The sequence below is a fragment of the Schistocerca americana genome, chromosome 5, assembly GCF_021461395.2.
Source record: "Schistocerca americana isolate TAMUIC-IGC-003095 chromosome 5, iqSchAmer2.1, whole genome shotgun sequence".
Taxonomy (NCBI): Eukaryota; Metazoa; Arthropoda; class Insecta; order Orthoptera; family Acrididae; genus Schistocerca; species Schistocerca americana.
This window is the reverse complement of record NC_060123.1, coordinates 546,920,920-546,937,885: the sequence shown is the minus strand read 5'-3', so window position 1 is coordinate 546,937,885 and position 16,966 is coordinate 546,920,920. Positions and strand designations below refer to the sequence as shown.

The following is a 16,966-nucleotide window of genomic DNA, read 5'->3' as shown; positions in this document are numbered from 1 at the left end:
AGAGTGCTACTCTGTCTATTGAGTCGTAGGCCTTTTTAAATTCTACAAAAGTGACCACTGTGTTTCGGGTGTTTCTCATCTGGAGAATCATTTTCATATACCAGATCTGTTCTATACATGATCATCCCTTGCGAAAACCAGCCTGGTATTCTCCTATTTGTGGGTCAGTTTGTTCTTTGAATCTATTCATGAGAACTTTTGATAGGATTTTATATGTGACTGGCACAAGTGAGATACCCCTGTAATTATTTGGTTCAGTTTTGTCCCCTTTTTTGTGGAGTGGAGGTATGAGTGCACATTTCCATTCAGAAGGGATCTGTTCTGTTTCCCAAATGTTTAATATGATTTTGTGGATTTTTCCTGTTAATCTTTCATCATTTAGTTTCCATAGTTCTGCAATAATTCCATCTTCTCCTGGGGCTCTATTGTTTTTCAGTGTCTTGATAATTTCTACTATTTCATTGATGGTTGGTGGTTTAGCGTCGGGATTTGGTGTAGATATCTGGTAGTGAATATCATCTGTAGGTCTTTTTCAGTTGAGATGTTTTTTGAAATAGTCTGTGAGGATTTGGCAGTTATTCTTCGTGTTAGTTTCTAGTGAACCATATGGTTTCTTGAAGCAAAGATTGGGTGGCTGGTATTCTGCAATATGTTCTTTAAATGTCTTATAAGAATTCCTGGTGTTGTTGTTGCTGTTCTTCTTCTTCTTCTTCTTACTATTATTGTTGTTATTATTTTAAACAGGTAGGTGCATGAATGGTGTGTATGTGTGTGTCTCTTTTACTGATGAAGGCTGTGGCTAAAAGCTATATGTGAGTGTCTGCAATTTGACATGTCTTCTTTATGGTAAGTAGCAATCTATCCTTTTCTCATTGTTGTTGTCATTATTTTACCTATTGACTTGCTGTATTTCTTTTTCATCTCTTGAACATTGTAGTTACTGTGCCATTGCCATCTCAACTACCTAGTTCAAGTCCTTCTTTTTTCTTCTTACTTTATTTTTAATTGTGACTCTTAGCAAATTTTCATTATATTTTTTCACATCTTCTCGAAGACATATAGGTATAGTTTTGTTTAATTCAGCACATTCTAACAAGTTCATTATTATTGTTTGTTTCACACTTTCACCTTCTTTTAAAGCTGCTTTGTTCCATTTGATATTTTTCTTTCCTCTGTTTTTTCATACCTCCAATATATTTTAGTATTTGCATAAGCAGCTTTGTTAAACAGTTGCCCTGTTTTGTGTCTGTCTGTATAATCTTCATATTGTAAGATCCTGAATGTGTTGCTTAATCTGGAACATCTCTGTATTATTAAATAAATTCCCACAATGTACTTCTTACATGGAAAGTCTGTCCTTTTCTTTCAAAAGACTGGATCTAACAAATATGAGTTTCTAAGTCAACAATCAATCCATGAGTACTGTAGCATGAAATTTATTCTATTTAACATAGCATAGATGTAACTTCTTTTTAAAAAGCATTTGTAAGCAAAGTAATAATGTAACAGTAACAGTTCATGCCTATTTAATCAACTGTAACAACATAGGAAACAATCAATATGCTTTGATACATACACGTGAACCAGTAGTGGATATCTCACATTTTTGTTGTAATTGAGCTCAGGAGGAAGAATTAGCATAACTTGTGCCTTATAGCCATATGGTAGCTCAACTTCCTGAAATATCTTTCTCGGCCTTTCTAATATTCTCTGCATTGCTACTTGTATTCTTCTGTTATCTTCCCACAAGAACTGTAAGCCATTATCCTGTAAAAACAAAGTTTATTTTATTATAAAGTTATTAAAAATTATAACAGATATGTAAATAAGACAGTACTTGTTACAAGTGTGAAATAATTTCTCAAGACAGTAGCACACATAAGTAAGTATCTAATTTCGGGTTATCACGATCAGAATCCCAGCCAATCTTGTAATAAGACAGATATCAAGGTGACATTAGTAATCACTTATTATCATTTAACTGGAGCTGTATTATCTGTGTACTCAGAAAAATTAAAGTTACTTTATTTTACTTCTTTATTCCAATCTAATTATTCAACAATTAAGTGCAAAATCAGTATCAAATTTTTCCTCTTCTAGTTTACTAGTCCAAAGTTTAACAGTCTATGATAATGTCACTGCCTTGCAACTAAAGTGTGAATAAGAGCTAGGACCTGTACTCACTATTTTTTACTGCTGCATGTAGACAATTTTATCTGTGCCACATGTGCTCTTCATCTCTATCTACTGAAATTACTATTTCTTATATAGGTCATTTTATTCTTGTAAACCTTTGTTTGCCATGATTACTTCAGTGCCCTGTGACTATAATATCAGTAAGTGTACAATTTCTGGGATATAGAATTGAATGATCAAATAAGCTCAACCATAGGTAAAGCAGGTTGTGGACTTCGGTTGATTGTGGAAATGAAATCAGCCTACAGAGCAGACTGCTTTAAAAAAAAAGCATGACACATCTTAGAATATTCCTCATATATGTAAGACTCACAATAAGAATAGCATCACAAATGGTCACAGGCTTACTTGACTCACAGGAAAGTGTCACCGAGATGCTGGGAAATGTGAATCGGCAGATACTTGAAGAGACACCAACTGTATTGCAAAAGCCTTCTTACTCAATTTCAAGCAACGATATTAAGTGAGGAATCTAGGAATATACTACAACTCCCTACATATGGGTATTGTAGGATCTGCATAGACAAGAGCTGACTAATTATGGCATGTACGGAGGTATTTAATCAGTAATTCTTCCCATACTCATGGGAAGTACCCTCTGCCACACACTTTTCACTGGTTTGAGCATGTAGATCAAGATGTAGATTTGTGTTTCACATGGATACAAGGTGGTGAAAACTGAAGTTACTTGTTGCATACGAAGTTCTGAGTGGGGGTTGGCCAAGGTCCATGAAGGAGAATAAACCCAGTGGTTCGTATTTGACTGAAGCCTTGCAATTACTGTGAAGCTACAACTAATGCAACTCAGATTTTATTGGTGTTATCCATACATTCTGCCACCAAATTATTTTCCAAGGCACCAAATAGGACTAAATACCTTTGCCATAAGTGGAAGCTCCTCGGCCAGACTAGGTCACTCAAAGCACACTAATCTGGAGGATCTAAGGTATTAATACAGAAGCATGGCCTGCTGCCCACTACCATGTTCTTATTCAAAATAGATTTACCATCCATTGTTAGGCCATCATAATTTAATTGTAAAATTTACAAACCAAACGAGAAAGTAGATTTCAGTTTTATGTCTCCACCGCCAGTAAAAAAAATAGTACGCCTCAAAAGACAATGTCAATTTTGATCTGATGTTGGCATATGCCACCTGGGGGATAGTAAATTTTCTGATAATGGTTTCAACGTTGTCCACCAACAGATAACATTGTGGTGCAGCCACCTGAGTGCCAACTGTGTCTACCCTTTAATAGAGAATGCTCACAGCCAGAAGGCTCAATGTGGTGCAAACAGGTGTAGCAGGCTGGCAACCATGTGATGGAGATGAACTCATGCTTCCTACAGCCAACTGAGTGAGTTTGAAAGGGGTCAAATTGAAGTCCTTTGGAAGAACTGCGAGACAAGCTGGATGTGCTGCATCAGTTGTGCAATTATACTGGTATCAGTGACCACATGAACATTCTCACACCCATAGACAAGAGTCTGGATGTCTGTGCTGTAGAGATGTCTGCCAGGATCATCATATTTTAAGGGTAACAGTGTCAGATCATACAGCTGCCACAGCACAGATAAGAGGGCTTGTGAGCCAAGATATGTCGATATGAACAGTTGCAAACTGGTTATTAGTAGTGGAACTGTAGGCATGCACACTACAGCCCATCTACCACTCGTGCCACAGCATTGACATGTACAGCTTGTTTGATGCCATTAGAGGATCACTTGGAAGATGGAATGGCATGCAATGATAAGCTACAAATCTCATATAACTTTGATGTTTCTGGAGGGGAAGCTAACCAGTGCTTGGTATGTGCAAAATGTTGTTAGATCCATTCTTTTGCCATTCTTGCTATGGGAAGGTTCCAACAGGATAATGCTCACCCACACATTGCCTGGGAAACTCAACATGCTCTGCAACACATGCAGCAACTTTTCTGGTCAGCACAATCTCCTGACTTGTCTCCAATTGAGCATGTGTAGTATAGGTTGGGGTGAGATGTGACTTGTGTGACTCATCGACCAACAACTCTTACAGAACTACATGAGCAGGTCGATCAGGCTTGGCATAATGTTTCCCAGGACAGTATCCACCATCTGTATGATCGACTTGATGCCAGAGTCAGTGCTTGCATTGACACCTGTGGAGACTACACCACGTACTGGTATGGGTATTACAGCATGAGTTGATTCCTGGTATCTCAGAACTGCTTGTGCTGTTGGTCTGCAAATGTAATAATTTCATGTATTCCATATGCACTGTAGCAATACTAAATCTTGAGTGAATTGGAAACCTCTAAAAGAGTGTACTACTTTTCTTCCAGCAGTCTGTTTACAGTGTTTTTGAGAATGATAATGAAGTCTCTGAGAAATTGCTGTTTATAATACTATGTACTTGCCTCCAGTTTTACTTTTGCTATATACTTCAACTCATATAGTTTACATACATAACAATATAAAGTTCATTATATGCCCCTTTAGTAACTTTGTGAGCATTTAAGGAATAATCCCTCCCCCCCCCCCCCTCCCTCTCCCCTTACATATTATCCACCATTTCAGTGTTGATACTTACAGAAGCATCTTTATTTTCTATCTTACTTGTGAAATTGTTATAGGTAGTGGGTGTACGAAAGTAGTTTTCAATTAAAGTAGCATTCAGAGAGTGCTTAGTTCATGAACAAGTTTGTTAGGATATGAGTATCAGAATATTTGGACTCTTACAACAGTATATAGACAAATTTTTATAGACTCGCCAGACTGTTGTTCATTTTATTGTGTGATCAATTTTTGTTCACTTCCTTGAAATGCTTCTTGTATCTACTCAACTTCCTCTGACTGTGTGGAGGGATTCAACCCTTTTTACTTTACAAAGACTGCATGTTTTCTCAGACAGATTATCATCTGTGAATGGACATTTTTTAGCCAAAAGTGCTTGACATTTGTAGTGAAACAATCTTGATGAAAATTTTGGATTCCAAATGATTCCATTTGTGACAAAGCTCTCAGTTCAGAAAAATCTGCCACTGGGTGGCAAACTTGCTCTTCATTACACTTTGATGGTGGCCATTCTGCAGGAGTTGCAATGGAGTTGCTGCTCTCACAGTTGATAGACTATGGTGTACCCATGGAAGAACTATAAAAGGATGTACTTTGTGGGTGTGTGGGACAGTTCTTGAACAAGCATGTGTCACCTGGATATGACCCACATGGCAATGTGCTGGTAGAAGGTGTGGCATAAGGATGAATTATGATATTTTGTAGCTTGGGTGGATGGCAGAATACCAGCTTAGTGGATAAGAACTGGCTGTACAATTGAAAAGTGCTTTCTTCAGTCAAAAGAAAATTCCATTTTCAATAATGCCACTGGATTATGGAAGTTGTTTCTGAAGTTATATGTTTCGACCAGGATACTGAGGAGGAGTGAAATGTGGAAAATGAGAAAGGCTTAGATGAAGTAGGAGTTACGAACATTTTGAACACATTGTTACTGACATTTGCAGATTAGGTAGTCATTACAAAATATGATTATAAATATCTTACAAAATAGGAGGAAAGAAGTGTGTGGAAGCAATAAATGGTCTAAATGTCTCATAGTCAAGTAACGAGGTAGTACAGAGAAAATTAAGGATAACAGTTGTCAATAACAAGAAAAAAACATATTCAGCGATACCATATCTGCACATAAAGAGTAGATTTGACAAAATTGTTTGTGAATGAGAGTATGTTCTACCAATTATTTTTGTGATCTGGTTGCAGAAAAGTAACACATGGACTTGTATAAACTGTTAGCAAAAGCACATCAATGTAGGTAATGATTTACAACAGTTACACTCAAATTTGTGTATAGTCTATCCCTATTATCAGTGCCTATCAAAGGAATGTTACTAATTTAAATGAGCAAATTACTTCAGAACTAATAATCTTCTCCCACTTCATTTCATTTGAGCCCTAAACCTTGGTGTAGTCTGTGACATTTCTTGTGATATCTAAAGGGTACTTTAACATTTGTGTCCTGTCAACAGTATTTCCAAATTCTGTTATGAAAATGTATTTGTAAAAGTAATTCAGGAGCAGGACAAATATAAAATATATTCTGACCACTTACACTGCAGAGTAACCTTTAAACACTTTTGGGATCCATGCACATATTTAGTGATGTATTGTATCAAGACCCTTTCCCTCTCAAGTACTTAAAGAGTTACACATTTCAAAAAATCTAGTTGCATTTTAAACACAATTAAGACTTGGTTTGTGATAATGATGAACATATTTTTCTTCAAATGCCCTATTTAAATGTATCAGCTCAGGCTTGTTTATCTTGTAAAGCATATAAAAAAGAATGAACTCCCATTGATGATGCAGTTATCAGATACAGAGCACAATAATGGATAGCACATGGATAAGGGAAAAAAAAGTTTTCTTCAAGGGAAGCATTTGGTCATCCACTTTAATCAGCTTGAATAAAGCACAGGAAACCAATTCAGGGTGGCCAGAAGGGAGCCTGAACCTCACTTCTCCAATGTCAGTTGAGTGCCATCAAAGTTATATAACATGGCTCAGTAAAATGTTTGAATATTTTATTAACTAATGTTATGTTTCCTAAAGTCTGCTTCTCATCTCAAAAACAGACAGCATTTCAGGGATGAACCAGAATAAAAATCAGACTTAGGCTCTTAATACACTATATTGATAGCTGTGTACATATGAAATAGTTAAATTTTGTTGTTACACTGTAGGAAAAGATAGAGTGCTACTTACTGTAAAGAAGACATCTCAAGTTGCAGACAGACACAATTAAAAGACACTTACATAAAGCTTTTGGCCACAGCTTCCATCAGTAAAAGAGAGACATACACCATTTTCACAAACAAGTAGGCACCTCACGCACACACAACAGCACATGAGCACTAACTCCAGCAATCGCATGTGCGTGAGGTGTGCTTGCTTATGTGTGTGAATGATGTGTGTCTCTCTTTTACTAATGAAGGCTGTGGCCGAAAGCTTTACATAAGCATCTTTTAATTGTGCCTGTCTGCAACTTGACGTATCTTCCTTACGGTAAGTAGCAATCTGCCTTTGCCTATATTGTTGATATTCCTACCTAGAGTTTACAATGTTTGATCAAATTTTATTCCTATAAGGAAGAGACCACCACTGCAAGAAAGACTGATAATACATGCCTGCATAGTAGCACTCAACTTGAATTTACCAGGTTTGAATCTTGATCAACAATGAAAATTTCATTGACAGTATTTAGTTGTCAAGGACTAGATGAGTGGCATACACTTACTGCTAACCAGACTTTGTGCAAATATCCTGAGATAAATTTCAAATCTCTCCACATGGAGTTAGGGCATGTGACACTGTTGGTGGCCACTTGTCAGATGTGGATGTTAAGCTCAGAAATCCTCTAGGGGCTTTGTGAGGGAAGTGTGCCACCAACAGGCTCTGTGGTCCCCCTCTCATCATAACAATACAACACTGCTACACTATACCAGCTGGAGGAAAACAACAGAAAATTATCTCCACTAGGACCCTCCCTGGGGATTCCTTGTTCCTGCATCTGCTCCCAAAACTCATTTCCTGAGTATGGGACTGACTTTGACTGTGAATGAAAAGTTAAAAACTAAATGAATATATTTATAGAAACATGTGTAAAAAAGGAGTATTAGCATCATCTGCAACAGAAGATAAGCTTTTGCTCATCATTTACTATAGGTAGAACAAGTAAAGGGGGTAACAAACATATTGCTTTAAACTTTGATTGGCACTGTACTTTTCACAGTTTAAAAAACTGCTTTTCTCAAAAGGCTATAAATCTAGAAAATAGGTAAAAAAAAAAAAAAGGAATTGCAAGAGGTATAGATATGGAAGAGATTAGAAAGTTGTCCCGAACAGTGGATTAGGAAAGCAACATATTGCATAAAACAGTTTCAGAGTGTTGTTCCTAACATGAAATTGTCCTGCCCTAGGACTTCCAATGACTTTTCCATTTTTGGTGTCAGTACATTTCATAGATTCTTTCTCCTGTTTCATATATTTATCTCCTCTTTGATGAGGATTCAAACCTAAAAAATTATGAGAGAGAATTTTCAGTCAATACTTACTCCCGGATGCAAAATTTTAGTACTATCAACAGACACACACAAAAGTGCATACACTATCCTGCCTTTTACAACTAATAGTTCATTCTTCTGGAAGGAGTAATGATAGGTTAGAGAAGGTTAAAAAGGAAGGGAAGGTCACTCAGATTTCAAGATGAGAGGGACCCACCTTTTTATGTGAGTCTTTCGGTAGTACTGAAATTTCACCTCTTGGGGGTAAGTGATGAGCAGCAAGTCTTTCTCAAGTGTATTTTCCCTTTGATAGATTTTAATCTGTGTATCTGTTAACATAGCTCCAGATGATCATATTTAAGTGACTGATAAGTTCTTAAAAATGTGCACACAAATTTCAAAAAGCTTTTATTTTCTAACTTTGATGGCATAGAAACATATTCTGCACATGTGGAACTATCATATCAAAGTGAGATAATTGAATATTTTATTTACCCTGCTGTGGAAGCTAATTTCTGGGACATCAGGACCAGCACAGTTCAAAATGTAGTATGTACCATTAATGCTGAATGATGCATCATTATGTAAACAAAACATGTTTCCGTAAACTGTTCTCTGATCACATGTAAGACACAATGGATTATGTGGTGCACCTTCCATCTGATCAGATACACTGTATAGGTGTTGCACAACAGGAAACCTTCCATGGACTGCTATAAAGTACCTGAAAGAAAAGTAATTCACACTTACTGTGTGCAGTTTTGACAGAATTTTATAACAAAATATTATATTCTAATTTCTTCGTTTTTATCTTACAGTAGGTGATGGGACTGATCCCAGCCAACTATTTTTGTTACACTAAAGTTTCCTCTTGTTAGTTTTTTGAACATATTTGCTTTTAAGTGTACTGCAGCAATATGTGAATATTCTCCAATGCCATGTTCTTCTTGAGGAATTATAAACACCATTTTTGCACCCTTCCACGAAAACAATGGTGGTGAATCAAATGCTACCCATCCTTTGTCTTCTGATATTGAAAGGATCTATAGACACAGAAAATAAGCAGTCAGATAAGTTACTAAGTACAAGAATTTTAAGATATTTGAGGAAATACTTACTTCATTGATATGTCGATAATCTGAGTATTTAAATCTGTATATTTTTGCCTTATTCTGAAGTCGGTTGAGCCATACTGATGCAATCTCATCATTGTTTATCCATGATACAGAGGAGAGAATAGGTTCACTGTGATGACATATTAATTACAATAATTAGCATTTTTCAAATATGTGAAGTAAATATAATTAAGTCTGTGGTCTAGAAAGAATAGTATTTGATCATGAATAAAAATAATGTAATGGAGGTATTTACTTTCTAAGTATGTCTCTTGGCAATGGAACTTTTACAGTGCTTGGTCGATTTTGTCTCTTGGTCTCCAAATTCAGAACACTGAGAGTGACAATAGGCTGGGATGACCCTGTCTACAATTTCATTAATGTCAGTTCTGACAAATGGACAAAATTATTACTTGGAATAGTTTTAAAAAGTGCTGTACTCACTTTAGAATAACGAACTGTAAAATTTCGTGAATATTTATTACTCCTGTAGCTATTATGTGTGAAAACTGGAATTGTAAGGTTTGCTACATATGTGTCATTGAATGTAGCAAATGCAATTTTCTTTCCATCTGGCGAAATCCATAAAGCTTTCTCATTTGTAAATATAGACCCTGAAATAAAACAATACATATTACTGGATCCATCTACTGCTAAGTTTACGTTTTTGGAATAATAAGCAGACTAAGAATAAGTGAAAACATAATATAACTCCTCTGTCATACACAGTACTAGATGATAAAGGTAACAATATTTAGCAGAACAGAAAATTTCACTAGACTAATGCTGAAACTATTGCACAGCTAGATGCGTATTCTTATTGTTGGCACAACACATAATTCTATCCTAGGTACCATGAATGACTATTCAAAGCAGACCTTTTGTTCTATAGATTGTGGCATGAGTAACAGCTTTAAGACATGTAATACATCAATAAAACAATACAGCTATCATAGATCATCTTACATCTTGCATATCAATACTATTTTTGTTTCTTTACAAATAATTATTCATTGTTGAATTTTTGTGTTTACTTGTACACATAAAATAGTACTAAGTATATTTTTGTCTACATAAACAAGTCAATACTGTCAAGAAATTGCTGCTTTTCTTATTACACAACTCAGGTTTTTGTCGAGCTATTTGTGTGTGCCCAGCATATATGTAAATATCTGTGTGTGGGTTACTTAGTATTGTATACATGATGACATTTCTATATGAAGACTGCAAAGAGGATAGCAAGTTTTAGTGAATACTGTTATTCTCTCATGTAATTACTATGTGTTCCTCTTGTATCTGTAATTAAGGTTCACCTTTACCACCGACAATATTAAAATATTTAGTGCTGTATCTGACACAGGGAGTGAAGACAATATTCTCCATGTTGCACCACTGGCAGCACTTCTGTCACTATCATCTCTAATGACCTTGATATAAATGGAATGTTAAACAGTAACCTTCCTTCCTTCCTCCCTCTTGTCACCGCTGCACTAACAGGAGTGATATACAACACAGTGGACTTGCCCTATTCTCCACACCTTTTGCAAGAATTTCTGACTTAACTAACAGTTAAAGGACAGCCATAGCAAAGAGCAGGCATTCTACTATTAACACCACTGTTTGATATTTGGATTACAGTCATTGCTCACATTACTGGTATTTCTCTTGGATTATTCTCTGGTTGTTTTGGTATTGCACACATGCACTGACTTGGCATTACATTGCTTCTGGACTTGTGCTTTTTCTGTGTTATTGTGTTTTCCATTTGTGTTATTAATAAATGTTACATTTTCCATGCTACAATACATAGGATATAATTATAAGTATGCTAAGATACCTGAAAAGTCCGTACATGCTGTTATTTGACACTAGTATCTAAATATTAAGAGCTTTACTGACTTTACATGCATTACACCATAAAATTACCACATAGAAAAATTACAAAAATATTTAATAGTTTTTGGTAACTTCAAATATTTCAACATTTTGACTTCTAAAGAATGAAGTAAACTTGGTAGTCCCAAGCATTTTCAATGGGATAAAGATTGGATGATTTAGAGGTCCAGTCCAGTTGTGATTGGGTGCCTGAGTGCCAAACCAGGTGCTGCCCAGTGAACATGGGTATTGTCAACTTGAAAAATAATATTGTCCACAGTATAGTCATTACGGAGGTGTAGAAGAAAGGGCAACACTTGGTTACCAAGAATGTTGAAATAAACACCCTCATTCAAAAATGACTCATAGGACTATAGGTACACAAGACACCTTGCATCATTTGAAATGAGGCAGAGTAATAGTTCATTGGGCCATTCTACACACCTCCAGTAAGGTACTGTTCAGTTTCTGTGTTGTTCGACCCACTGAAGACATGTAACTATATGTGCTGCTGTGGGCAACAGCTTTTAACAAATTCCACTGTATGCTGTTCATTTTGTAATGTTCACTGAAAAATGGGTTGTGATGGATCTGTATTCTCCACCCCTGAAAGCAGCAATTCCTGAATCCAATTGTCATTGACAGTGCTTAATAGTTGTCTTCAGTCCATGTGCTTAGGATATTTTTCTTACCACTGCTCTTATACTGTGTTACAAGGCTGCAAATGGCACACCATTCCTTGTAGATAGACACTCCACATCAATACACTGACAAATCAGGCAACTTTATTCACTGTGTGGTCATTGGCACATCCAAATGCGATTAGCTCCTTTTAGCCATTTTGTCAAGTTTTCTCATCAGCCCATCATACTGTGCTACATTCTTCCAGCTAAATAGCATATACACACCGCTTCACTGCTATGATTTACGACAGTGATGGAGAGTCATATGACAGCAGAGTACAAGTTCCACAGCACTTACGGTGCTTCAAAATGACCAGTTTTCTCTTTTATAAGGGGTGATTAATATGTAGTCAAGTGAGCTTATGCTGTGACAAGTAAATGTAAGAATCCATAGGCCTGTGAAAGACCTTATGCAAGAAATTTAGCAATTGATTTTATGTGCATTCTTACTGCACATTTCCACTGAGTAGATAATTTTTTACTTTAGTTGCATTGCCTCAGAGAATTATGACATAGGACAGTTTGCAAAGTATGCTAACAATCCCATCTGCAGACCAACACAATGAGTATGATTTCTTGGTGCAAAGCAGATAGAATTGAGCTTTTTGGTTAAATTATCTGTATGCTGGCACCTCCTCAATTTATTATCCATTGATCCCTACTTCTGGAACCTGTAAGACATTTTTATTTGTTTGGAATTGTATAATTTGAGTCTTAGTAATATTAGGGGTTAAAGTGTTCTGCTGTGAATCATTTATAAGCCTACTTCATTATTCTCCTAGTTAAGCCTGATATGAATGTGTTTATACTGGTATCATCAGTAAACTTCACAGTTTTTATTAATTCTCCAATGTCCTATGTTAATTACTTATGTAGGCCTAAAACAGAAGTGGGCCAAACCTGAACCTTGTGAGATGTCATATTTAACCTTATACACTCTGTAGTGCAGACACAGGACATTTCCAAAATCACCTGGTGGCAAGTAGATTACAGCACCACAACAGTGATGCCACTGATCGAAAATTAGTGTATACATTAAAACAAATGTACGCTTTCATTCAAATATATTTTCAGAAGCATTACAATACAAAGCTTTTCATTCTGTGATATTTTTTAAGCTCTTCAGGTTGGACTGATTCCATCATCATTTCACTCAAACTGTTCACAAATGAATCACTGTCATCATCAAAATCATTGTCATCAAAATTATTGTCATTCTCGTTTTCACATAGATAATCCTCTAAAAGCATTACAGTCTCTTCCTCAGAAAGGTCTGTGAGTGAAGAAGAAGCCATTTCAGACCTACTAACTTGGATGTAATAATTACAACGTATTTCTCAATACAACTACTACAGCTTGACACTGAATTAAGACAAGCTTCTTTAGATGGCAGTACTATAGTGTGTTGATGCCTAATACAGTCAGATTTGAAAATGGAGCATTGAAAGCTGTGAAAAATCTTGTTGAATGAGGCTCAGCATCAGATTAGAAAACAAAATTCATCATTTTGAGTGCCATGCTGTGTTGGAGTAGAAAGTGAATTGGGCCTTTTACATGTTGTGTCATTAGTTAATGTGACCTACTGTTGTTACTGTTAAGGTATGATTTCCTCCATGCAACAGCAATGCTTTGAATGCCATACTACTTTAGTTTTTGCAACATAATTTCATGATCTAAGCAGTCAAATGCCTCACAAAGACCAGAGAAAAAGTGAACTGGATAACTTTGTTTTTTTATTTTTATTTTATTTTTTTCAGTAGAGAAGCTTTGCAGAAGCTGAACTGACTTGTTAAAATGTTATTATCAGAGAGGTATTTCAGTACTCTTTACTACCTCAGCTCTGAGAATATGTGAAGGAAAGAGATGTATCTATACTTAGAGTTCACTTGCTTATATTTGAAAAGTAGGTGTTGAAGCAGGTTTCCATCATATGCTGTAAGGACCTGGAATGTTATGTAGTCCAAACAACATAACTTAGAACTCTTAGAGGCCTCAAGTATTAAGCAGGCTTTTCTCAGTCAGTCTTGTCATCCTCAGTTTGCCAGTAACCTTTCAGTATATCCATGGCTGGGAAATATTTTGAACCTTTCAAGCAGTCCAGGGTGTCATTAGTGTAGGGGAATGACCAGACATCTTCCATCATTATTTTGTTCATTCATTGCCAGTCGATGCAGAAGTGCTATGTGCTGCACTCCTTCTCAAAGACTGCAGGAGAGGACCAAGGGCTCTCTGAATGTTCAGTGATGTCATCTTGTAGTGACCTCTCCCCTTTCTCCCGGATTATCCATCTTTCAGCTGGTGACACTAAATGAGAGGCGGCTAACTGGTTAACAATCCACAGCATTGATGTGGGCCACTTTTGCTGTCTTTTCTCCACTCCAGATTTGAAAGCATGCATAAAGTAATGCAGAACAGCTATCACTAATCTGTATTGTTACTTGCCAGACAAGATCCTATTGGCAGTTAAATTGTAGTTCCCCTCCTGTGTTGTCCATAGTGGTTGTAGAGCATGATTCTTTATCAGTGACACTAAGCTGCCCTTCCCAGGAGGGTTCAGCTGTCTCTACACATACATCCTTAGGAATGAGTTGTGGCTGTGTGTGACAATTACTGATCCAAAGTTCTCCTTGACCACCTACAATGATTATGAACATCACTGGCATGTATATTTCTTTGGTGAACCTGAGTAGCTTTCTGTGAAACAAAAGCTTCACAGTTTGACTGAGCATCTCAACTGAAGACTGGAACTTGTGTCGTTGATGGTGACAGGGTAACAACATTTTCAATGGCAAACAAACACCCAGAGCAATCTTTGTTAAATGTGCTTGTTGGAAAAGCTTCATCAGCATGGAGCACTTATCTTCCACAATCAGTGACTGCTTTTTATGCCTGCAAGAATTCCCATCCGAGACTAACTTTCTGACTATATTCTGTTAAAATATCAAATTGAATTGGTTGTGGTCTCTCATTGATAGTTATACCTTTATTTGCAAAACATTTCCAAACTGGCTGAACATATTTCCCATTTTGTGACTTCCAGCACAGATGATTTCCTATGATGGAACATAATCTTCTTTGGGGACAGCAAAAAGCATTTGATATTATAGAAAAGGTGGCCCCAAGTTGACTAACACCTACAAGAGCTGGCCATGGATGATGGCAGCAATGAAATTTCCTGACATCTTGGTGACTCTCATCCCTAGAGGATTTGCATCTGTGGTGGTCACACCCACTCACCTACATAGATGGTCACATCACTTAGTTTTCCTGAAATTGGTGGCTAAGTGAGCAGTTGGTACCTCAAGTGAGCAGCTGGTACCTCTGTATGGTGACTTGGAACAGCTACTGTGCTTTGGAGAACATCTCATACAGTGTTCAACATTGGATGCCTATAATCATTTGCAGGGGACTTTTGCAAATAGAAACTGTTGCGATGGTTGACACCTGGTGATGCAGTACTCATAAAAACTGTCTTCTTTCTCTCCAGTAACATTCAATGTGTCCAGATCATCCACAATGGCAACATACTGGGGTGTTGTCCTCGGTCCTACAACTGTCTGTTCTTCTATGCGGAACTGTACTTGGCATAGGAGCTGGTTATACCTGTGTTTGTTGAATCCTGGGTTGTCATTTGATGGCTGTGGCATAAGTCAAAGTTGCCCAAGTCTACACCTCCTGCTGCTTTCAGCTTTTGGCAGAGTGTGGTACTAAAGATGATATACCTCATCTTTAACATTCTGTATTACCTCCTGATGTATCAGATTGACATTCATAACTGTTATCTCATCCTTACTTGGTCTGATTGTTCTTGCTGCCAAAAAATGCTGTATTCTTTTCTAACTGTTTGGTATGAGAGAGGTGAGGTCATGATGGTCTTCCACAACTGCCATAGGGACCATGCTGGGGAGTCAGTTTTCTGTTGGATAGTTTTCTGTTGGATTTCCTCAATGCACTGGCATCTCCAGAAAACACTGATGGATGCCTGATATGAAGCTCACTTACTGCTGGCTTTGAATCCATTGGTCTACTGAATATAATGATCATGGAAACAATGTACTGCGTGTATTCTAGTTCCTGTTCCTGTAGACAATGGCTTTTCCATTGCGTAATTGGACCTATGGTAATGTAAATGTTTTGAAATATCTGGCATCTACCAAACAATGTCACATCACAATCAGACTCAGTCCAAATCCTAAAGCAGGGTCTTTAGTGAAATACAACATTTAGCACTGATAGCACATCTATTGTGAACACTGGTGTACAATCAGAACAGAACTAACTTTGGGGCAGAGTCTGCAGCTATTTATATAAATATCAAATATTGCAGAATGTTGTTCTTTCTACTGACATAAAATATTCCAGAATATACAAACATTACAAACACAAGATATTTCAAGTACCTTTCAGAAGTGATAAATACTAAATAACAAATAACTGCTGGTGCTCAGTTTTGAACGGGCAACACACAGCATGCTAGCCAGTGATGCTAAACCCTATGCCACACTGCACGCACCACAACTTGTCGCAATATAACATGTTTCACTTCTTCTGTCATCAAAAACTTGAACATCATTTGTGTTATTGAGTTCATTCATTTCATCCACCATATTGCTCCAAATTGCATTTAATTTGTTCACAGAATTTGCCTTTTGAAGGTACCATAAAGAATACAAAATTGTTAAAGCTTTCGTGGCCACTTGTTGACAAACTGCCTATTGGCTTCTGTCTCGGGTTCTTCAGCCGATGTTCATCTAATGATTTTTCTGACGTTTCGCCAGCACGAGTGGCTGGCATTGTCAAAGCTTCACCACCGGCAATGGAGGGTGCAGCTTTGACAATGCCAGCCACTCGTGCTGGCGAAACGTCAGAAAAATCATTAGATGAACGTCGGCTGAAGAACCTGAGACAGAAGCCAATAGGCAGTTTACCATAAAGAACTTTGTAATACTATTTGTAGTGCCACTTTAATTCTTGATTATAGCTAACCCTCTGCATTAAATAAAGCTCTCTCCTTTTAGTGCAAGATAGTTTGATTCCAGAT

General features: G+C 36.9%; 1 protein-coding gene across 2 annotated transcripts in view; it reads right to left on the bottom strand.

Moving 5' to 3' along the window:
* LOC124615475 (venom dipeptidyl peptidase 4-like) overlaps nucleotides 1-16,966 on the bottom strand; it is a 193,087-nt gene that overhangs the window by 35,486 nt on the left and 140,635 nt on the right. For both annotated transcript variants that reach the window (XM_047143395.1, XM_047143396.1), the window contains exons 8-13: nucleotides 9,812-9,981; nucleotides 9,624-9,733; nucleotides 9,371-9,497; nucleotides 9,069-9,295; nucleotides 8,748-8,976; nucleotides 1,577-1,767 (exon numbers count right to left, since the gene is read on the bottom strand). In XM_047143395.1, the coding sequence (XP_046999351.1) occupies nucleotides 1,577-1,767; nucleotides 8,748-8,976; nucleotides 9,069-9,295; nucleotides 9,371-9,497; nucleotides 9,624-9,733; nucleotides 9,812-9,981 (1,054 nt within the window). The remainder of the gene's footprint in view (nucleotides 1-1,576; nucleotides 1,768-8,747; nucleotides 8,977-9,068; nucleotides 9,296-9,370; nucleotides 9,498-9,623; nucleotides 9,734-9,811; nucleotides 9,982-16,966) is intronic.